At 36.7% G+C, this 25,000-nt stretch overlaps 1 protein-coding gene across 13 annotated transcripts in view; it reads right to left on the reverse strand.

Moving 5' to 3' along the window:
- Positions 1 to 25,000, reverse strand: part of LOC135225223 (rho GTPase-activating protein 45-like) — a 617,019-nt gene that overhangs the window by 531,322 nt on the left and 60,697 nt on the right. For 6 of the 13 annotated variants that reach the window (XR_010316935.1, XR_010316936.1, XM_064264534.1 and 3 more), the window contains exon 1: positions 7,334 to 7,440. The exons of 1 other annotated variant lie outside the window; for it this stretch is intronic. Coding sequence is in view for 1 of the 12 variants with exons in the window: in XM_064264533.1 (XP_064120603.1) it covers positions 23,170 to 23,277 (108 nt within the window). In the remaining 11 variants the exon portion in view is untranslated. 6 more of the 13 variants (XM_064264536.1, XM_064264540.1, XM_064264533.1 and 3 more) reach the window with 5 other exon arrangements.

The following is a 25,000-nucleotide window of genomic DNA, read 5'->3' on the forward strand; positions in this document are numbered from 1 at the left end:
TAGAATAATTCATTGAAGGTGAAAAAAAAAAATATATAAAACTAAGATACCCCTCTGTTATCTATAATTCTTCGTCGAATATACTACGCTTCCATGAAAGTAAAATATGATATAATGAATATTGTCCGAAACAAAGATTTACCCCAGAGAATGGAGAGAGCATTTACGTGTTCGGCAAAATTCAGAAATTCCAGACATGCAGACTTGCCTCTCTGAAATTATTACGCCAACATGTGCACAAATCATTCGCAAATTGGACATGGCTCTCTCTCTCTCTCTCTCTCTCTCTCTCTCTCTCTCTCTCTCTCTCTCATCAGGTCATAAACATATTTGAATCATTCGATACTTAACGTGTTCCTCTCTCTCCCCTGTCACTGTCTCTCATTAGGTGGTACACGGATACGATCATACGTTAATTGAACAAGGTTCTCTCTCTCTCTCTCTCTCTCTCTCTCTCTCTCTCTCTCTCTCTCTCTCTACGCATACGACTTACGGTGTTGCATCAACTCCCTCTGTTCACCAATAAAAACTAGCAATTTCCGTAACCTCACATTCTCTCCGTTCTCTCTCTTTCAGCTCGGCATCGACGATCACAGCTTATGTCACACAAGTGTTTATCATTCACTCATTCATTCAGTTATTATTTTTATATTACAATCAAATTTTGAAAAGGCAACGAAGAATAAAATAAAATTAAAAGAAAAAAAAAAAACTGCCAGCAAGATGGGTTAATATCCACGTCGCATAAAACGTAATTAGCGACGGCGACCATTTTTCCAGGAGGCCCAAAGTTTTTCGTCTCATTATGGTGAAAAAAAAAAAAAAAAAAGTAGCCAATCCGCGCGGGAAGGTAAGGTGGCAGAACGTCGGAGGAATTTGAAAGGAAAGGATGAGAGGGAGGGGGAGAGGGCGGAGGTAAGGAAGGGGAGGAGAGAGAGAGAGAGAGAGAGAGAGAGAGAGAGAGAGAGAGAAAATGATGTGAATTATTATTTTTATAATTATGTTATTGACTAAATATTACAGCAGACTTACAAAGCTACGGTAATACATTGTTATTATTTACATTATATAAAATAAATATTTAAGCTCACAAAAAAATAAATTGACATAAATCAATAAACAGCCGAACTCAATTCAAAACACAATACCACTCTCAATATATACTATAATTAGCTCTTATAGTAATTCAATATCTCCTATACATAATTACATAGTTCTACCACATTAAAAAATGTTAAGTCGAAGAAAAATACCTAAACACGAGATGTGGATTGATGAATTGATTGATCTGATATTACAAACTGCTTCACAAACTAGGGAGAGAGGAATTAGGAATTAGGTAAAGTTTAGTGGTGGGTATTGGACAAGGGGGAGGAATACCTTTGGGAAAAAGACCTGTCTGTGCTTTCTTATGCTTGCACAGGTTATTTCATTCTATGTACACGAAAATATTATAGATTTCGTTTAGTTTTGAACAACTGCAAGCAAGGTATGAATAGTGTAAAGAGACTGAAGATATATATATATATATATATATATATATATATATATATATATATATATATATATATATATATATATATATATTATATATATATATATATTAAATTCCTTCTACTCCATTTCGAGCCTGAATATTCTTACAAAGGGATATTTTTCCAAACTAGATTTTTAGAATTAAATATTACAGGTTCACGATTCAGCTTGACTCACACTAAGGCTTTGTAGTCTTCCATTAAGGCCGCAATGTGTTCTTTTTACTACATGAATATTCCTTGTCAGGGTTTTAAATCAACCGACATTCTTGAGAGAGAGAGAGAGAGAGAGAGAGAGAGAGAGAGAGAGAGAGAGAGAGAGAGAGAGAGAGAGAGAAAGGAAGCAAACTTCAAATAGTCTAAAAGGGGCATGTCACCATAAATTTATGAATTTTTCTCGACGGTGTACAACCAAGTCACCTTCCCCGGCTCTTACATGGGAGAGAGAGAGAGAGAGAGAGAGAGAGAGATTAAGAACAGGTTAAAAGGGGAATGACCGTTTTCATTCCTATAACTTTGTTGACAGTTTATATAACCTTACGAGAGAGAGAGAGAGAGAGAGAGAGAGAGAGAGAGAGAGAGAGAGAGAGAGAGAGCAAACTTGAAATAAAGTCTAAAAGGGACATGTCACCATCAAATTTATATATTTTTCTCAGTGGTGTAAAAACCCGTCACTTTCCATGTGTGAGAGAGAGAGAGAGAGAGAGAGAGAAGAGGAGAACCGGAGGATCCGTCGGAGGAGGATGAGGGAGAAGAGAGAGAGGCTGGGAGGCGAGAGAGAGAGAGAGAGAGAGAGAGAGAGAGAGAGAGAGAGAAGCCAGCAATGAAACGGAATCAATATTCCCAGTACATTCCCCCATTCCCAAAGTTCCACCGTCGAAATGCAACGTTTGCAAATAGCAAGTGCATCAGTGAAGTGAAAATCAATAACTGGTAAATGATGAAAGGCACAATAATAGTTAAACATATTGAAGGCTATCCTCCATTTTATGACATGTGAGGAGAACTTTGAAAGGTTGCTTCCATACCTCGAGAAGATCGGATACGTACCGTAAAAATGTTAATTACGCGCAGTATATGAACAGGCCAGCAAAACACTGAAAATGTCAACTGCACGTGTTATACTTCCGAAAAGACCTACGCCCCTAAAAGGTCAGTGACCTACCTTAAAATTATCACCTATACGATTTATGCACACAGAAATTCAGGTGGGCACCTGAGCGTAACTGAAGCGTCCGAAGAGGTGGTAATTGTACGCAACTTTAAAGAGCTAATATATATACATACATATATATATATATATATATATATATATATATATACATATATATATAATTTTCTTAATAACTGACTTTGGATGAAGGTGGTAGCCGCATGTCCTTATTGAATCAACATAGGCATATAACAGCCATGATATATATATATATATACTATATATAAATATATATATATATATTTATATATATATGTGTGTGTGTGTATGCATAATGATGCTGTAGAGGCACCTTCACCTAGAGGACTGATCACTCATTTGTTTAATACGGTGCATGGTCGATCGTAAAATAAATTCATCGCAGTTGCAATAAAGTTAAAAGAAAAGATATTTCCTTTTACCGGACATCGGAGACGCAAAACCCAAACAATCTCGAGTACCAACGATATCAGTGCCATCTATTGCAAAAGACAAATACACATATATCGGTCTAAGTGGACATCGTTGTTTAAAACCATGAGGAAAAGTGCTGCGTAATTCTTGAAAAAAAAAAAAACACATCCAAAGAAAAGGAGATTAATGGTGTCAGAGTCACGTAGTTCCATGACAAAGCAAACCCTGTTATCCCCTGTGTGTATGTATGTATATATATATTATATATATATATATATATATATATATATATATTATATATATATAAGTTGCTTCCCTTACGGTTAGAGTTTGGCTCTAGAGTAAACGGGAAAAATCACAGCCATATGCGTCCTTAATTCTAACATTATCAGTTGCTTCAGATCACATACACACGCATACATACACAAATGCGCATACATACACATACACACATATATATTATATATATATAGATAGATAAATAGATAGATAGGTAGATAGATAACGGAATAGCACTTCCAACACCTCTTCATGTTCTCCATGTGCCGAAATCCCCTCAAAATACTCTTGTCCGCCTTCTTATCTATTATTACATTTTACAGCAACTTTGTCGCATCCTTTACTCTTGTTACTCTCATCCATGTTCAGTCCGCGTGTACTATGAAATCAACCCTTCTCCTCAACAGCTTCCTTCCATATTATCTCAGCTGTGCATTATTCGACATCAGTACTTCAGCAAAGAAGAGTTAGACTCAAGAGGTTCTCAACCTATTTTTGGCCCATGCACCCTTTCACCATATGTCAGAATATCACACACACCCCCCTCCCCCAGTTTCCAAAACGGACTACATCAAAAGGTGCATTCCAAATGATATGCAACAAAATACTACGACAAGCACACAAGCTAGCGGAGAGAAAGCCCAGCGTGACCTCTGAGTAGTGCGGACCGATGCACACCGGGTTTTGTGTGGTCCTAGGGCCAGTTTGAGCGTGCCAATCTGTTGTCACAATTCCTCCCCTAGGATAGATCCTGCAGCCGTCGCTGCTTCAGCTATTTTGGGATTCACCTTGTCTCACAAGTTCTGACCATCCAGTACATTCACTAACAAATACATTTATGAATCCATTTCTTCAGTTCTTCCACTATTTATAACAATATTCGTTTATTGTTGTTTGATGCGAGGAAAATTGATAAAAAAAAAATAAATCCAGAAGGATATTTCACTTTGATATCACTAACAGCTGTTATCAGCAACGTTCTCCTGAGAACTTCTTAAGAATAATGTTGTTCAATAAAGTGCAATGTGAGCTCTAATACGTTCTTGCCTAAATAAGGGTATCCGACCACCTTCCAACTACGGTGCTCTGACCTTCCATCTATTAGATCAACTTGCAAGGTCAGATTATCTCTCTCTCTCTCTCTCTCTCTCTCTCTCTCTCTCTCTCTCTCTCTCAATCTCTCTTCTCTCTCTCTCTCAGTCATATAGTACATAATAGAAGAAAGAAATGCACATAAAAAATACCCTTTCTTGCTTCTTCACCATCTGGAAGCCTCTGACCGTTTCCAGAAACATGTAATCTCATAAGTGTAAAAGGGTGGCTTCTCAGACATCGCTTCAACAAGCTAATCCTTTAACACCTACCTCTCTCTCTCTCTCTCTCTCCACAATAAGTCTTCTCTATCTGCAATTATAGAAATTTGCCTCTCTCTCTCTCTCTCTCTCTCTCTCCACAATAAGTCTTCTCTATCTGCAATTATAGAAATTTGCCTCTCTCTCTCTCTCTCTCTCTCTCTCTCTCTCTCTCTCTCTCTCATCTGTCTCTCTCTCTCTCTCTCTCTCTCTCTCTCTCTCTCTCTCTCTCTCTCTCTCTCTCTCTCTCATCGCATTTCGCACCATGTCTTATCTCAGCCAAAATAAAAAAATTTCTATTCTCTCTCTCATCTTTTCTCTCTCACTCTCTCCATATCACACCCAAGTTATGTAAATCATCCGAGTCGCCTTGATGATCATCCACTACCCAAAAGACTTGCTTGTCCGCCGAGCCAGAAAACTTAAAAACTCGAAATTAAACGAGAAGTTGTACCATAAGTGGTTTCGACGTACTACTACTACTACAGAGATAAATCGTTTTTATATTTCTCTTAAAAAATACAACCGTATTTTCACACGCAACGAGTTCTCCACAAGCAGAAAGAGGAAAATGCTCACAATCACCAAATAATACATATGTATAATATATGTGTATGCGTATGTATGTATGTATGTATGTATCTATGTATGTAGTATATATATATATATATATATATATATATATATATATATATATATATTATATATATATATATAGCTAATTTGAAGGCGGTTGCTACAGACCAGATGAACCAATATGAGATGAAGGACAATTCACTAGTTCATTTTACTTCATGTTGTTGAAATTTTTAGGATCATTTCTGTCCCACTCTCAAAGCTACAAATTGAAAAACTGAAAGTTAAAACAGAATCAAACTTTACATCTTCTGTCATAAAATAATAGTGCAAAAGCACGTTTAATCTTTATGCTTTTATTAGTTCTGTTTTATAAATTTTTGAAGTCTGAATCTGTTTTAACTTATATTTTCTCAATATTACAGCTTTTAGAATGGTGTGAGAGATAGTCCCGAACATCAGTTAAAGTATAATGAAAAAGGAATTGTTCTTCTTCCCATACTCGCTACTATATTAGTATATATATATATATATATAATATTATAATATATATATATATATATGTATATATATATATATAGATAGATAGTAGATATTAAATGATAGATATATATAAGAATATGAGATATATATAGATATAGGGTATGTGTATATATACATATATATACATATACTTTTATATATAATATATATATAAATATAATATATTGACATACATAGATGTATGTACGTATGTTGTATGTATGTATGTTTGCAGATATGCGTAGGTATAACATATGTGTTATTGATAAAAATCGTTCTTCTCTCAGGATAATTAGTGACAGTATGTATTATTTTAAGACAAATAGTTCAGAGTTTCAGTTTAAAATTCAAGCCTAAAACAAGAAGTACATTTTAAAAACCCGCACACGTGTCATAAATGCAGTTTTTTTATTTTCAGTGGTTGCGAAAACCGCACTAGTTAATATAAGAATGACACTCAAAGACAAAAATGTCCCACAAAGATGGAAAAGTAAAAATGGGTCGCAAATTACTGAATAAAAACCAAATGCGATTCGCGTCATCTCAGCTTACGCACAAAAAACACACACATTTGCTGCGCTCGTTAAGTGAGCGCCGTGTTCAGTTCCTGAAACCGAACATGATGGTATCTGGAAGATATTGCCCTTAAATCATGGGGTACGAACACGTATTATAAGGAAGTCCGGTACGTGTATGTACATGCACACACACACACACACACCCATATATGTATATACATATATATATATATATATATATATATATATATATATATATATATATATATATATATATATATAATATATATACATATAAAATATATATATATATATATATATACCTATATATATATAATAATATATATATATATATATATATATTATATACGCAATATACCTGTGTGTACATGTAGACATACATACATACATTGAATATATATTTATATACATATATATATATATATACTATATATATATCATGATACTGCACTTACACTCACCACTTGGAAAAAAGACTTAGTAATAAACTTCCTTTAAAAAAGACCATGATCGGTATAATTGTTTTAATTATTCATAATCACTTGGTTGTTGTGAAAAAAAAACCATTTTCAATTTACATGAATCAATTCATAAATCTGTTGACCAAAAGCTTCGCTGTCAACCGGTTGGTCTATTTCTTTTTTGCTTTTCACTTTTGCACTTATGAATGTACTAGACTCATTCCCAAAAAAGGTTATCAGGACCACAGCAGCTTCTTCGTCCCACAGCGAATCAAAATAAACTTGTCCACCGCTAAAGTTTATTTACATATTCATATCAAACAATCAATACAAATAATCACGCAGCGAAGACTCTTTCCCACAAGGAATATCAGTAGCAAACGGCGGCATACACTGCGAAATCCAGCAACTAGACTGACACGCACAGTCACACGGGCAACGCAACGCGCAGACGCACAAACACCTGTTACACAAACATCCTTCTCGGGCCGTAGCTCCAGCCCAACTGACGACTAGAATTGCAAAGGCGCTGTCTTGCTCCAGAGGAGGAAGAGGACGGGGAGGAGGAGGAGGAGGAGGAGTAGGCATGTGAAGATCCAAAGGTCGATGATGATGATGATGATGATGGTGGCGGTGGTGGTGATGATGATATTGATGATACTCAGGAGGGGGGGAAAGGTAGGCAGGTAACTGCGTCAATCACACGACATGAATGAGATCTCTCCAAAGCATCAAACGTCGATTTTCCCAGACGACCGAAGGAAGAGCAGGAGGACAGGTTTGCGACCGAAAAAAAAAACTTAGTAATTTAGGTCAGCCTAAACAGGTGTGTGTGTGTGTGTGTACAGAGCGACTATTTTGCGCTCGGTGTACCAGGAGCTTTCATACTTCCCTTGTAAAATTTTCCAGCTCTTATTTGAAGTGGCCGTTTGCATCTTGAAGGCAAACACGCACCAAACAACTTAAGTCTGTAAGTGGAACGTTCGATAATTACCTGTCATGAATAATTACTTGAAGATGTCGTTTCGACTCAGTAACGCAAGATTTCCTCATATGTCCACCAACATCTTTTGTCATTTGTTATCCGGTTATCTGATCATAATAACTAATAATAATAATAATAATAATAATAATAATAATAATAATTATTATTATTATTATTTTTTTTTTTTTTTTTTTTTTTTTTGTTTTTTTTTTTTTTTTTTTTTTTTTTTTTTTACTCTATCACAGTCCTCCAATTCGACTGGGTGGTATTTATAGTGTGGGGTTCCGGGTTGCATCCTGCCTCCTTAGGAGTCCATCACTCTTCTTATACTATGTGTGCCGTTTCTAGGATCACACTCTTCTGCATGAGCCCTGGAGCTACTTCAGCCTCTAGTTTTTCTAGATTCCTTTTCAGGGATCTTGGGATCGTGCCTAGTGCTCCTATGATTATGGGTACGATTTCCACTGGCATATCCATATCCTTCTTGTTCTATCCGGTTATCTGATCATAATAATAATAATAATAATAATAATAATATAATAATAATAATAATTATTATTATTATTATTATTATTATTATCTGTACAAGATCACCATAATGAAGCTTTGTGTCCAATCTTAAATTTTTTTTAATTGCAGAGCTATAATTATAATCTCCATCTTCTGTAAAGTTTCCGCTGCCTTTCCTTCCTTGTATATATATATATACTCGGTGTAAATCAATTCTTCGCTCATCATTCTCAATATCAAGAGAGATCAGTGGCCACCATTACTTCACTAAATAAATACTAAGCTTCATATAACTGGAGTAAATCTGCAATACCAAAGCGGTGCCAAAGATCATTAGGTTGCCCATCCCACCGGCCACCCTATTAGAGAATACTTTAGATATCTCTTCCTGCTCCCGTTTCCCCTTTATGCGCGTGTTCATTCTACTCCGGAATAAGTCTGAACGAAGGGAGGGATGCTGTTCTTTCATTGGAGGGATATAATAACAAACGTCTACCTCCTAAACATGACAAAAGCCACAGCAAGAACCTTTCATATACTTTTTCTGCAATGATATTATGACTCGTTTCCATGACCGACCAGCTGCGATACTAGCGAATGCTTTCCACCAAATGTTGTCATTACATTTCCTTATACGGTTCTTCTTTGAATCACTGATGCAAACTTTATCATCAATACACGAAACTTGGGATCCGTCTCATTACGCACCAGATACCTGAGATTTGTACTTTTCATTTTTTTCAGATATGAAGTATTACGCGCACGTGCTTCGATCATGTATATTATGTGATTCAGACCGTTGCCACTGACTTAGCTTTGCCACAAGTACCCTTTCAGAAGGTTTGGAAATACCCCCAACATATTTACCCTACTCGGTTGTTTCGACTGACAGCTCAGTTCGCAAAACCACCCGTCACTTTCTAAACTGTGTAGTCTCGGTGGTTACTATGTTAAAATAAAATTGTTTTATAATATTATGTTTGATAAAGTCAACTGAATATTATAGATACATCCGGTTTTATGCTTCAAACATTACTGCCACTGCTACTGCTATTACAACCACTAATACTACTTTTACTACTACTCTCAATCATAATTGTACCGTCATGTTTTTACCTCATACTATTGCTTATATTTATTATCCCTATTTTTGGTAATGCTCCTCAGATACTTCAGCGAAAGGTGGTGGGGATCTTTGACAACTGGGTCATGGCAAAAGATGTCTCAGGACATTATGGGAAATGACAATGTGAAACTCAACGGTTATAAATATGTATGCAATCGAGCTAACTCCCGCTTCATCAACAAACTGTTTCAAACTCTATCGTGGATTTAAGCTTGAGCCATCCCTCAGAAACTATCCAAATCCGGATCAATGGTCAACCTTGATTTGAAGATGACTGGTCCATTCATAAGTATATATACTATAGCCTTTTGGTAAAGTCGGCTGCGCAAATTTAAAGGCAGCTCCACTTGAGTTTTGTATGGCATCCATGCTTCTGACCTTCGCCACATGGCTGGTTTTAAAAACAGCAAACTATAAAGGTCTGCCTAAGGGCGTGTAAAGATACACTCTTTACGCTCCTTCGATAACAGTAAACTTTTTAGACGAGAAAAATTATCATAATTGTGAATTTTAAATCCTATACCTAATTATTATCATTTCAGTAGATGAAATCTTGATTCACATGGAACAAGCACACAGGAGTCAGTGACTTGTAATTCAGACTTCCAAAGAATGTTGGTTTCAACCACCCACCGCCTTCACAGCCCTGGGGGAGACGCGAACCCACTACATCTGGGTGGCATGTCACGACACTAACCACTAACTGAGACGTGTACTTCTGAGGATCCTGCTGTTCCTCGTATGACGGAGCCGACGACGGAGAGCTAAAGCCTTCAACACGACAATGTTGACCACCAGAAGAGCGGATAGATAGATCTCCTTCACGACGGGGGAGAATTCGAAACAGGCTGCCACTATTCAACCACCTACCTGACGAGAAGTCTTTTAAATTCTGAATATTGTTCCATTTTCACCAAATATCTCTTTTACATCAATTTTTGTTGTAACTTTGACTTTTTCCTCTTTTGGTAGTAATGTGATTATGACCTTTCGTTCGTTTCATTTTGTACAAATTCCTGAATATATACATCATTATGTAATTTTCTACACAATTTTCACATAAGCTGTAGCATTTTCTTCTAGAACGCCAGTAATAGTATTAATCATAATTAACACCACAGTAATAATAATAATAATAATAATTGTAATAATAATAATAATAATTACAGAACTCAAGCCCATAAAACCAATAAAAGCAAGAATGAAAAAATAACATCAAAAGCTTCCGACATATTATTGGTATTCGGAGGACGAAGCCTGAAGCCCACTGGGTGTTCTCCAGCCAGCAGCAGGTGCAAATGTCCACCCCATAAGTACCCTACCCACTTCTCAAAAGGACGGAGCCACCATACCGTCATCCTTATCTGGATAATCTTTATCCAGCTGCGTCTGCCTTAGACGGGTATATTCATCGTCAGCCAGGTGCACAATAAAATGAATGAATGACTGATGTTTCAACAGACGCTGGCGTTACAAAGGCACTGGTCAGTGACGCGCATAAAGACAGCATCCTCCTCAGCAAGGTTATTTTACCTCTTCATTTCGTCTTATTCAATGACGTCCCATTGGAGGGACCTTTATATTTTACGTCATTACCGTATTGTTTGTCTATCTGTATTTCGTCACGGATGTCTCATTGGAAGAAGTATAATCTTTCCATCAGTTACAAATGCCGTGTGTTGAATCTATTATTTTTCTGACTCCTCCATTGGAGTCTCATATTTACTACCTTTAATTTGAGAAATCTGAGACTTCAGGCAGTTGATGGAATTCTGGACCTTACTGCGGAGAGGATTTCAAATTGCAAGACGTCTGCCCAGAGATTTTGGACGGAGGTTTTGTATCCAAGAGAGTAATCTTTTCTTTTTTCTTCGTCTATCGCAAAAAGTTACCAATGCTTGCCGATGACATTTTGCAGCGGGCCAAGGAAGAGGTGGATACAAGTTCATCATTAATTGACTTTCCTGTAGCAGCGACTGAGTAACGTTTGGGGAGCTATAATAAGTTCCATAATAATGATCAAATTCATAACAGAACCCATTACCTTCTATTGAAAAAAAAACCTGAAATTTTTAAAGCAAAAATGACAGGCAAACTCACAGAGCTCCATTTTGCCTTCGCCTCGCAACTTGAGCCTCCATCATTCTCTCCACTATCTGGAGCGTTCTAATGACTTCCTCCGACCCTCGTGAGTCGAAGCTGTCGTCTTCTTACTGAAGACAACCTCCAGACTCTTTCAAAGTCACCTTCATGCACTAGATACTGGTCGATCTGGATAAATAGAATTCACTTTCCTAGATGAAATTTAACGGGTAAAAAATGCGCCAAACAATCAAGTTTTCTGTACAGTGTAAAATGCTGTGTGGAACTCTCATCCATGGCCCACAAAACTATCAGCCGCACCCATGAAACTTTCAGTCACGGCGCGATGGCTAACTTTAACTTTAAAACAAAAAAACTACTGAGGCTAGATGACTGAAATTTGTTATGTTTGATGATTGGAGAGTGGATGATCAACATCCCAATTTGCAGCCCTCTAGCCTTAGTAGTTTTTAAGATCTGAGAGTGGACAGAAAAAGCGCGGACGGACAGACAAATATCCATCTCAAGGGTTTTTTTTTTTTTTTTTTTTTTGCAGAAAACTAAACTAAATTTTTAAATGAGTTTTGTTTTGGTTCATTTGATGAAAATTAATCTAAAAATTTACTTACGGGATCAAAGAGAAGATTGGAAGAACTTCCGTATTATGGAGGACAGGTCCAACCCTGTTGAGGCTTCATTTGTGAGACTAGCTTTCTCCACTTCTTTTTTTCTTATTTTGTGTAATTTCACTCAAAGCTTTCTCGCCACTCTTCATAAGAAAAACCTTTGAACATGAACACGGAAAACTTTCACCTCCATTTCCAGAATTACACTTAATTTACAACAGCACAATAGATATGTGTTTTCACGATGGCCAACCTTATCTGACTATCAATAAGAATCTTATATCACAGAAAAAGAACAAATAAAAGTCGCTAATTAGGTTAACCTTGAGTGCCACAGAGGTCAGCAAATAGCGAAACCTCAAAAGTACAAAATCCTGTAATGCAGTCATCCTTCTCACACAGACAATAATACTCTGAAAACGGGGTTGCCGCTCCCGCCCTCCTCCCACCACCGCTCCCTAACCAGTTTCATTTAACATGGAATATAGAATGATTATAAATTGAGAGTAATGTAAATATGACATTGTGCTACGATGGACTTATTTAACTGATTTAAACTGTAATGACTGTATCAATTGATTGGTTTTAACCGTAATGATTTTATTACGAAGTTTATCTTGTGAACCACTGAGCCTTCTCGAACCATATAGGTAGAGATTCCCGATCAGAGCATTGCGTCAGTTATTAGGTGACGAAAAACTATTGGGGTCTTTCAAATATTCAAGCATTGAACTTAAAAATTTAACAAATTTAAAATTCTTTATCAAAACTGCACGGTTTATTTTTTAAAATGAAATTACATAAACGTATCAACAAGCACGCGCCAAACTAATTTATAATCGTTGAGTATATTTTTTCGTTAGTCGAAAACCGCCACCATTTTCGATGGAGTTTCGTTGCTTCTTTAAACAATAATTTCAACACTTCTTCCCTTTCCTTACCTACTCTTGTCTTCTCTTGAAGCTTAGGCTTGATAAAGGCATTGCATTTTCCGGCCCACTGGTTCTCTCTCTCTCTCTCTCTCTCTCTCTCTCTCTCTCTCTCTCTCTCTCTCTCTCTCTCTCTCTCTCTCTCTCTCTCTCTCTCTTTCTTTCTCTTTTTTTTAGGAATAAGTGAAATGCAATGTATTGTCTAGTTTTGCTATAGATATTAATTTGGTCATTGCTCTTGAAAGTTTGATTTATATGCCACGCCTGGTCTCTGTCTCGCTGCGCAGATCGAATTTGTCAGTCCGGGAAGTATTGCATTGAAGCCACCAGTTCGATGGTCAGCTGGTTTTCCTCCTATTGCCAGACAAAACTGCGAATTATCCGCCTTCTATTGTGCTTCAAGAACACTGTTTCTTGACATCTAATATATTATTTTCCATGATTTTTACCCAAAACTCCGTCAGCATTATCACCGAACATGAATCAGGGCATTACTGATTAATAAAAAAGCAAAAAGATAAGCAGCAATGAGACAGTGATACAAGGCCCTGCAAAATGATGGCTAGCCCTTGAACATCCGAGCCCAAGGGATGGGACGCAGATAAGACATTTTCAAGTGCCGTGTGATACTAGGCAGTCTCGTGACCTTGAGCATGAATGTTATCAAACACAATGACCTCTCTACAGGGTCACTGTCGACCGTGACCCCGAGATCGTAGAATGCGACCCTTCAGAAAGAAGGGGAAAACCTTGTTGCTAACTCTCTCTCTCTCTCTCTCTCTCTCTCTCTCTCTCTTCTTCTTCTTCTTCTTCTTCTCCTTCTTTTTATAAAGGCCGATGCGTACTGAAGGAAATGGGCATCGTCGCTCTGTAAGACAATACAGATACAGACAGACCAGCCTTTTGAGCGACGAATGATGACAGTAATCATGGAAAGAAAAGACTTTTCTCCATTCAGGTTAAGGCTTATTCCGTACAAGAAAAGCAGGAAAAATGAATCAGATATAGCTTTTATTATGCTGCCTTGACTCTGTTCAGTCTTACACCAACAAATCTCACAAGCGAAAGAGATTATCTAAAAACGAAAAAGGTAAAAAATGCGCCAAAGTTTCTTCGACGCAGTCGAGTTTTCTGTACAGCGCATACTGCTGTATGAAACTCTCAGCCACAGCCCATGGAACTCTCAGCCACCGTCCATGAAACTTACAGCCACTACCCGGCGGTGGCCTGTGTTGTTGACACCTATAGCGGCGCCAGACACATGATCATGGCTAAACCTTAAACAATATAAAAACTGCTGAGGTTAGAGGGCTGCAATTTGGTACGTATGATGATCGGAGGGTGGATGATCAACATACCAATTTGCAGCCCTCTAACCTCAGTAGTGTTTAAGATCTGAGGGCGGACGGAAAAATAAGAAAAAAAATAAAAAACTAAAGTTTGTTGAGAATTAACAACGTGCAAGGAAAATATACATTACGATGATGACGATAATGATTATAATGGAGATGATGATGATTCATTTCTTAATGGTGACAATGAAGAAATTGCCGAGTATCAAACTGACGATTAGATATCTGAATGGAAATAAGGACTGAAAAAATGATCATGAAGATACTAAATCTGATCATTCTATTTACGGAATGAATTTTACAAAACAGTTGACATACCGCGAGATTAGCCTTTGATTCAATACCATCAGTAGTAAATCCGAGAGAGAGAGAGAGAGAGAGTCTCATTTCTCAATTAATGTTTATAGCACTACAGGAGCTTGATGGCACACGCTACGCCGTGCTGGAACCCGGCGGTGCCCAACATGTCTCCCCTACCTATCCCGCCTCCACCTGGGGCAGACAAACAGGTTTGCAGGAGGAGGTTGGATGTGTCATGTCTCTCCTACCCTCCTGATTCCTCACCTAACTTGCCCAACCCAGGCCGGACAAACAGGTTTGCACGATGAGGGTGGATGTGTCATGTCTCCCCTACCCTCCCGATCACCTGCCTGCCCAGCCCAAACCGGAGGCCGTATAAACAAGAATGATCCACTCGGATTTTACTATTATTATTATTATTGTAACTAGGAAGCAGACCCTATCTGGCTACTTCAGCAGCGTTACACTTGTAGAGATTCTTCTCTATTTTCCGAAGTGGCTTTTTCCTTAATAATTAAACAGGCTAGTAGAGCGACTATAGAGGTCATTATAAAAGTCATTTTCTTCTCTCTCTCTCTCTCTCTCTCTCTCTCTCTCTCTCTCTCTCTCTCGTTTATTATTACTCAGAATGACCAAACGTCGGTCACTACATTAAGAAACCTGAGCGGAATATATGCTCATAAGTAAAACATGATGAAGCAAACCAACAGAGAAGAACTAAGCAAAATGAATACACATGATTACCAACAATAAATAAGATTATCTAATAATAAATGAACGAATAAATATAAGGTCACCACGTAGCTCTTCACTTACTTTCGTCTCAAGACTATTATTATTCCTAAGTCGAAATATCTTTTGCAGACGAACACACATGAAGGAAGAACTTACAAATGACGATGCTCCGTCGAACGCGAAAGACTTCATCCCCGCAGCCATCGTTAACATATTAATTCAATCACACTTACCTGAAAAGAAATAAGGAAGCATAAGAAATGTAACTACATAAAAACAATTAATAAGTAATTATAGCGCAAGTATTATATATAAGATATAAATAATCTAAACATCAATTGCAAAACCAAGAAAGAACAAAATAGAGCAACTGGTGGTACAAAGATGCTGATCTTTACCCAAAATAAAAAATATGGCAAGCTTGATAAAACAGTATGGCTGAAATCAAGAAATGAACAGCTTCATCCACACAAAATCATTCTTTTTAGCTTTCGTTAAATATCATTTCTATGTGCTAATATGTCATATTTCATGTGCTTTAATACAGTATGCAATGTCCAATAGAAGAATTCAGAAAGTTCCATTTTCGTCTAGCCATAATTCATATATATATATATATATATATATATATATATATATATATATATATATGTATATATATATATAATCATAATATATATATATATATATATATATTATATATATATATATATATATATATATATATATATATATATCATGTACGAGAGAACCTTTTCACCTCTGAACAACAGCTTACACGTCTGTAAACTCCTTTAAGGGAATAATACAATGTAGCTTAACGTCAAATTGGAAGGGTCTACTATGTAGCATTCCGAGCAAGTGAAATATGGCTTCATTCATTCTATGGCTTCTCGTGTAATAGACATGACTCATGAACTTATTGGTAAAATGTAACCGTTTCATAAATGAATATGTCGACTACAGTTTTGACTCGCACAAGCACACGAGAGCGGGAACACAAGGACAACCATTGTAACTGTTATCATGATAGTTGTTGTGAAATGCAAGCAATGATAACAAACAAGCCAAGAAAACATAGCGCGCTTATTTGGGACTGAAGGAAGAAGGATAATCAAAGGATAACTGGCAACATTTGAAACCAGATAGCAATAAATATATAAAAAGAGCAATTATAAAAATTTCAGTAATATTTGTTATGTAATTCTGAATAATTCATTTGGTCATGAAGAAGCATAAGATTAATAATAAGATGAAAAAAAATTCTAAACTGGGGGAGAACATGATACCAAAGTTAGGTGACGGCATATGGTTACAGATCATCGATGGCACACTACCACCAGCAGGGTAAGGCAATCCAATACGGCACCGGATCTGACAAGGGGCCGCAAATAGCAGGATAGCAACCTTTGTTCATTAAGAGAAATTTGCAAGGGATTTTAAGTGTCCCGAGTTACCCACATGCAACTGAGACAGACCATTTCGTTTGTTGATAAGAAGCTGTACAGGTACGTACAACGTCATGCCATTGTCCCAAATTATGAGATCGTGCTTATCTACCCTTCTCTACTATCTTTGGTCCATGCTTTCTGTCAAAGAATGGGTGCAAAAATAAACAAGGCGTTTTGGAAACAATACATTTTTAAATTCTTATTTTTCTTTTTCCTCGAATGATACGAACCTTGTTTTCTCTCTCTCTCTCTCTCTCTCTCTCTCTCTCTCTCTCTCTCTCTCTCTCTCTCTCTCTCTCTTACTTTATTAATAAAAAGTGGTTACTAATAAAGTAAAAACAAGCTAACATTTAACCTTGATTAGAAAGCTACATTAATTACTTCATGACTATCACCCATTAGCACTTATGTCTACAGGAAGTTTCAGAAGAAATTTTTTCTTGGTTGTTAGAGATATTCAAGGTGAAGAAGGGATTGAATATCGTCTGCAAGTGCCATGCTCTTTTCCTGAACTTTTCTGAATAGATTCTCAACGGACTGTTATTTTTTGCTTTATTCATTCATTCGCTTATCATCAGTTATCAGCTAATTTCAAGTACATTTTACCGTGATTTGTTTATTTCATCGCTTTTCTCTTCTTTTCTCTCTAGTGGAGTCCCAATTCTGAGGAAACCTTTCCAGCGACTTATATGTTCTCTCTGACTTATGCTATAGGAATGACAACTTATAATGAATAATACTAATAATCATCTTCCAATACTTGTAAATGCATTAGAAAAATAACAGCGCTGATCGATAACTTCTCGAAGACACTGACAGTTTTTCAAACAAGTTATATAAAAATGTCCTAGTTTTTCAAACAAGTTATATAAAAATGTCCTAGTTTTTCAAACAAGTTCTATAAAAATGTCCTAGTTTTTTAAACAAGTTATATAAAAATGTCCTAGTTTTTCAAACAAGTTCTTAAAATGTCCTAGTTTTTCAAACAACTAGTTTTTCAAACAAGTTATATAAAAATGTCCTAGTTTTTCAAACAAGTTATATAAAAATGTCCTAGTTTTTCAAACAAGTTATATAAAAATGTCCTAGTTTTTCAAACAAGTTATATAAAAATGTCCTAGTTTTTCAAACAAGTTATATAAAAATGTCCTAGTTTTTCAAACAAGTTCTATAAAAATGTCCTAGTTTTTTAAACAAGTTATATAAAAATGTCCTAGTTTTTCAAACAAGTTATATAAAAATGTCCTAGTTGCCATCTACGTAAGATGATCACTACCGATCGACTTTTAATTTGATTTTACAATAAGGTTTTCAATCGTCTCGGTCAACTTCGCGTATAACCAGGTGAAGGACGTTTCAACCTCCTCACAAGAATTGAGATTTTCGGTTTCATTTAGTTTTCTGTCAAAGAAAACTATTGAGATTGGTTTTGTCTGACTGTCTGTCCGTCCTCAGATCTTAAAAAACACTGAGGGTAGAGGGCTGAAAATTGATATGTTGATCTTCCACTCTCAAATCATTAAACTTACTAAATTGCAGCCCTCTAGCTTCTGCAGTTTTTATTTTATTTAAGGTTAAATTTAACCATAACCGTACATCTGGCATCGTTATATGTGCCAACAACACAGGTCACCACCGGGCCATTGGCTGAAAGTTTCACGGCCAGTGGCTGAGTTTCATGGACCGTGGCTCAGAGTTTCATACAGTTAAAACCTCTTTTCATTTTCATACAAACCACCAGCTCCCGCCGACCCCCGGCCCCCAACTCTTCTCCCCGACAGTTGGTATCTCTCCCAAGTGACCCCCAGGGGGTTTTAACCCTGTATGTATCCACCTATGCGGTGTGTTTAACACAAACCCGTTGGCGATTACCGTAGATAACGACCGCCGAAAACCCTTGTGGGTCACTATCCCTAGGAAAGATCCGATCATCGCACTGCCCGTCAATAACGGCTTTGCATCAGGAGGTAGTAGATCATCAATGAAATCGTCTAACGGAGTTTGAGCCCCATCGAGAGAGAGAAGAATGGAGACAGGACTTCATAGACATGAAAAAGAAACTCATTTCCCGAACGCCGGAAAGTGCCTGAATTTGCATGGCGCTTCAGAATCATCAGCGTGATTCAGTGCGGCTGAATTACGGAAGAACCTTCCACAACTCTCATCTCCAAGTCGCCAAATCTTCTTAAATAGAGGATATTTCATAACCCACAGTTTTCTTCGTGAGGTTAATTCGCACAGGGTAGTTATGGTTATCATTATAAATGCCCACGTATTCGCATAAACCCGACAAAAGAGAGAAAGAGTAACTAGTAAGAAATATAAAATAGATACATTATGTACTTAAAAAGACATTCTTTTAAATTGAACAAGAGGAAACTAATGTGACTGTGAACTATCAAGTAAAGATATTTTTCACATGACTATGGACGGCTATCTTAACTTGGCTATGGCGCATCCCAGGGTTTCGAAATATTGGTAGAATGTAAATTATTGTACCACCCTGAGGAAATCAGCTAAATAGGCCACCCAAGAAGACATATTAACTACATATTTTTATTTAAGCTGCAAGTCCAGTTTATAATGATTCACCTACATAGGCAGAAGAACTAAGAATCAAACTGTCAAATTTTAATGATGCAAGCAGAATTACCACAGCCCTGATAGTAAAAAATTGAGCATTCGATGAAATACACACACACACACACACACACACACACACACACACACACACACACACACACACACACACACACACACACACACACACACACACACATATATATATATATATATATATATATATATATATATATATATATATATATATATACTGGGCATAGTTAAAGATTCTCAGGATAATATGATTATTTTCTTCATACTGTGCACTCACTTATATGGGACAACCCAGAAATTCCATTTCCCTCTTATTATTATTATTATTATTATTATTATTATTATTATTATTATTAATTAATCATTTCAGCAGAAGAAACCTACTCACATGGAACAAGCACACAGGGGCCATTGACCTGAAATTCAAGCTTCTAAATAGGATTGCTTTCACCCTCCCACCGCAGACCTCACACTGCAGCAGTAACTGATATGGATACAGAGCCAATGACTTTTCATCGAACGGGGGGGGGAGGGGGGGAGGGGGGGAGACGCGAACCCGCGACATCTGAGTGGCACGTCACGACAATAATCATTATATCAGCGAACAAGCAATCCTTTCATGGAATGGAATACCTGTATAAAAACGAAAAATCAATAGACAGACAAACTAATGAATGGAAACAAAATTGGGAGAAATGTCCTTAAAATAATTCCCAGATATTTCATTCAGTCTCCAGATCGCGATTTAATATAGATACTGGAGATTTAAGAATGGCCGTGATTGACAACAAATTCGAATATTCTCCTCTATAAGCTTACAATGTTTCCTTTTTTGAGATTCAGAAAAAGCTAGAGATTAGTTTGCTATGTTTAATTTTCAAGGCTGTATGGAGACACTCCTAAACTAAAGCTCGCCGGACTTAGAACCCACACTTTTCCACTAAAGTCAAAAGTATCATCGGTATCATCTGTAAACTTGTCCTTATTCCAGCATAACGATACTGACAAAAAAATCCTTCTCTCCACTTTGGCGAGTTTCTCTAACTCATTTCCAGATAACTCCAGTTCGGCTAACGCTGTTATCCAGCCTCCAATAAACTCCGACTCTATTGCTAGCGTATCAGTGTTTCAAGGTGTGTAGGGATCTTGAATTCTCTGAAAATAGGGAAGACCCATAGCCCCTAGGGTACCCATCCTCACTATCTCTAAAGTGTTTTTAGATGAATTTGCTCCTCTAGCGACACTTTTTTTTTTTTTTTTTTGACCTCAGGAAGAAAGTAGGACTACCCGAACGATGCTACCATATTCAATTCCCTCCAATTTCTTTACATCTTCATTGTATAACTATAAATAAATACTGTATAACTGAGGCCTACACATAAACGCATACACGCAAAACAATATTCTATATATGTATATATATATATATAAGGAGCCCATAAAAACGTCAAAATATATAGAAAGTAAGTACCATATTTCAAAGACTGCAGTCTCTGAAATATAGTACTTACTTTCTACATTTTGGTGGTTTTTATGGGTTCCTTTTATCAGACGGGATTCTGTTGTAACAGAACATTTTTATCAGTCATATATATATATATATATATATATATATATATATATATATATATACACATATATATGTAATTATATATATATACAAGTGTGTATGTATATTCGTATTTATATACATGTGAGTGAAGAAGAAGAAGTAGGAAGAGATGAGAGACGAGGAGATGACTTTTCAGACCCGGGAGAGCAAGAGAGGAGAGAGAGAGAGAGACGAGGAGAGAGACGATGAGAGAGAGAGAGAGAGAGAGAGCAACATTAATAATAAAAGAGACACATTAACTGACGTAAATAGGGGTGTGAGTAATCCCCGAGCGCAGATCATTAATAAATATTTATGCTGATAAAGATGATGTTTTATCATTAACATAACAATGGCTTTGAGTTGGCATCCTTTGAACTCCGCTTCATCACGGTTTTTTAATACCGAGCTTCGACAGAACTCATGGTGCTAAAATAAACAACAATATTATCAGTCATAAACATGAATAGGCATACATTATGCGCAGGCATATATATACATACAGAGAATAATCGCCATATTTTTTTATTATTTAGGGTACATTTATGCTTGCTAATTTACCTTTTAAGCTGTTTACTTATTTACGTTCTCGCTGGCAAGTTACTTTAGCAACTAAATGTGTAGCACTGTTTATTAGTTAGCAAATACTATATGTATTTATTTTTAATGGTCTATTTCGTTTTTATTCCGTGTAAGCCTTATTTTTTACATAAATTCTGCTATATGGAGCTTGCTAAGCAAGTTCTTGCACTTTTAGTCAGACGTATATGAATGTAACCTCATTTTCATTAATAAGAATGATAATGGACCCTCTTAAAGATAGGCGAAGCAGCACAATTCCATCTGGGAAGAGGAAAGAGTTGGTATTTTTATATACAGAGAATCAGTTTGTGATGAATTCGATAATAATTGCTGTATCGTTTTTGCCAAAAGGTGGCCCCTTGAGGAAAACTGACGCTAGATAAAGCTTAATAACAATAGTAAAATCATCATCAGCATGCGTAATAGGGCAGGTGGCGGTGATTCATTAAATGCAGATGATAGAGAAAGTTCTATATGGTGGGAAAAGAGCAGCGGTTCCTTGGAGAGAATACAACCATTCTGCAAGAGCAGCTTGAGAGGAAATGAAACCCCAAGAGGATTTATGAATTGAAAACACAGACGCTTTTTTAAAAAAATATATAGGCTGCAAATAAGAGTAACTTTGGCGATCATTCAGCACAGAAACAAGACTTTGCAAGTGAAAAAGCTGAGAAGTGAAACGAAAGCTTGTAGAAAGGGAGTTATTTTGCATGCCTGGCAGTACAATTGAAGTATTTTCTGTATGCTGTGGCCATCTTTATTTAAATTTGTATGTCGTTTATTTGCGTATTTTAATGTTCTATTTTTTTTTTACACCGGTGAACTTTTTCTGTCCTGCTTTCTTAGTTAGTTACTGAAGCGTATTATTGTCTTATAAGAAAAACAGTGCATTTTAGACAGTGCTTATTGTGATTAAATAAGAATTCGTAGATTGAACCGTCAACTAGAATGAGGCTATTAAGGCAAAAGGGCATTAAATAGTTTAGAGATGAAGTTAACAAGAATGACAGGTTGGGAAGACAAGTCTAACATCAACAGATATCGATGAATAGAGAATAGAAGCGATGGCGAAATAAACGTACAATGCGCATTAAAACAGACATCGACATTTAGTGCACATGGAGGAGGATCTACAGTCTCTATTAGTATTGAAAGGTACTTAAGGAGGACGGAAGACTCTCCTCGTGTATTCTTTGTATGCAATGGAAATATCCACAATTGCTGGAATGAAGTTACCAAAATCAGATTGATTGGTAGGGTCTTTATCTGATAAAGAAAATGGTGAGAAAAGCAAAGGACAAAAAACGGAAGATGCCAGAAAAAAATGAATAAAGATATATTGGAAAGGAAGCAGACGTCCAGAAAGCGAAATCCTGAAATCTTTTTAAGATTCACCCAAAACCTTGTTCCGTACCCGAGTCAGTCGTAGGTGTCCCTCACTAATAGGAAAGTACTGAACTGATATGACGAACTTTGAAAAATCCATTCCTAAATGGATAACAACTGTAGGATGAACCGACATCAGCAAGTCTGTTGAAATAAAACAGGGCGATAGATGAAAGACGAAAAATACGAGTGCATTATGGAATACTACTTAGAGTAAATGTACTTTTGTCTACAAAACTGAAAGTATGGATTCATTCAAGCATAACTGCTTGTTTGATCTATCCAGTTTTTTTGAAATATTGTGAAAGAGTAGATTAGTTTTTGTATTAATCTGGATCAAGGGGATATTTCATACAGGGAGGGAAGATTTCTGGAAATGCTTCCTAATCAGAAGGGGGAAATATTGCTTGGGGGGGGGGGGGGGGGGGGGTTGACACAAATGGTACGTGGATGTGGATGGGACATCTAGAAACTTGTTAGGGACAACGGCAGGACACCTTGTATGGAATGGGCCATGAAAAAGTGCAGTTTTATAGCCTACATAAGAGAAACATGACTATACTCGATGGGCTGACATGTCACACGATGCCTCTTATGCGAGTTGATGAAACTAAAGGGAAGTTTAGGAAATTGCTTTCAAAGATCTTTGGTCCCATATCATGGTAAGGAAAGAAGTGTTTGTTTCCGTTTGTGGCTTGAGAGGAAAACATAAATTTGAACATTTACAGACATCCGTGTGTATCATGTACATACATGCATACGCATTTATGTAATACATATATATATATGTGTGTGCGTGTGTGTGTATGTGTGTGTATAATATATAAAGCAACATGACTCACACAGATTTAGTATACATTAGGGAATAATTTTCAGCCAAACTACTCTGACCAATATACGAACTATTCCTTGTGGCAGAATGTTATTTAGGTATAATAGTGCAATGGAAGAGAAAGTTAAAGTTAAGGTGGAAGAACGAGAATGTGAACGAATATATAGAACAGTACAGGGAATGAAAGGAGTTGCAGCTAGGGCCGAAGGGTCGCTGCTAAAAAAACTCAAGTAATGCCTATAATGCACCGCGTGAGGTGCACTGATGACACTGCCATCCCATGAGATGGGTATAATAATGACAAATAATCTCATTTTATGCGCACGGACATACATACCCACATACACACAGATAGTAACATCTACCTATATATGACTAACAGGATCTGTTTGAAAGTGGATGGTATCAAGCGGAGATATTTATTAGAAAAAAAGTGACTAGCTTTCCTGAACTACTGTTAGTTCAGGAAAGCTTGTAACTTCTTTTGAATAAATATCTCCGCTTGAAACCATCCAGTTTCAATGAGGTCCCGTTAGTAACTGTATTAAAGAACAGAACAATTGTGAAAATTCTAAAGTTAATTTTGCTATATATGTGTGTGTGTGAGAGAGCATGTATGTACTATATGTGTATACACATATCCTTGTCTTTCAAAACATATTATATTCGGTTCAACAAGTATTAGGAAACACAGGTTACGTACAAGAGAAAAAACTTAATGCATCTAAAAAAAACCCTAGTAACTAACAGAGAACACAATGAGAGCCAAGGCCAAGAAGATTCGTGACTCTGTGATGCTGTGACCGGATTTTCAAGTCATATGACAAGTCTTTCAAAAAAGCTGCGAGATGAAATCAACAATATACTCGTTCTGGATCTCGCCTTCATTTGTTTCACAATCGTCGCGGCAAGAACGTCCGAAGTATAGCGACTCTCTCTCTCTCTCTCTCTTCTCTCAACAATCTAATTCTACAGCTATGATTGTCTTGTATAAGAATCTTTATATCGTTTATAAAACATTAAAGGG

The sequence above is a fragment of the Macrobrachium nipponense genome, chromosome 13 (assembly GCF_015104395.2).
Source record: "Macrobrachium nipponense isolate FS-2020 chromosome 13, ASM1510439v2, whole genome shotgun sequence".
NCBI classification, from domain to species: Eukaryota; Metazoa; Arthropoda; class Malacostraca; order Decapoda; family Palaemonidae; genus Macrobrachium; species Macrobrachium nipponense.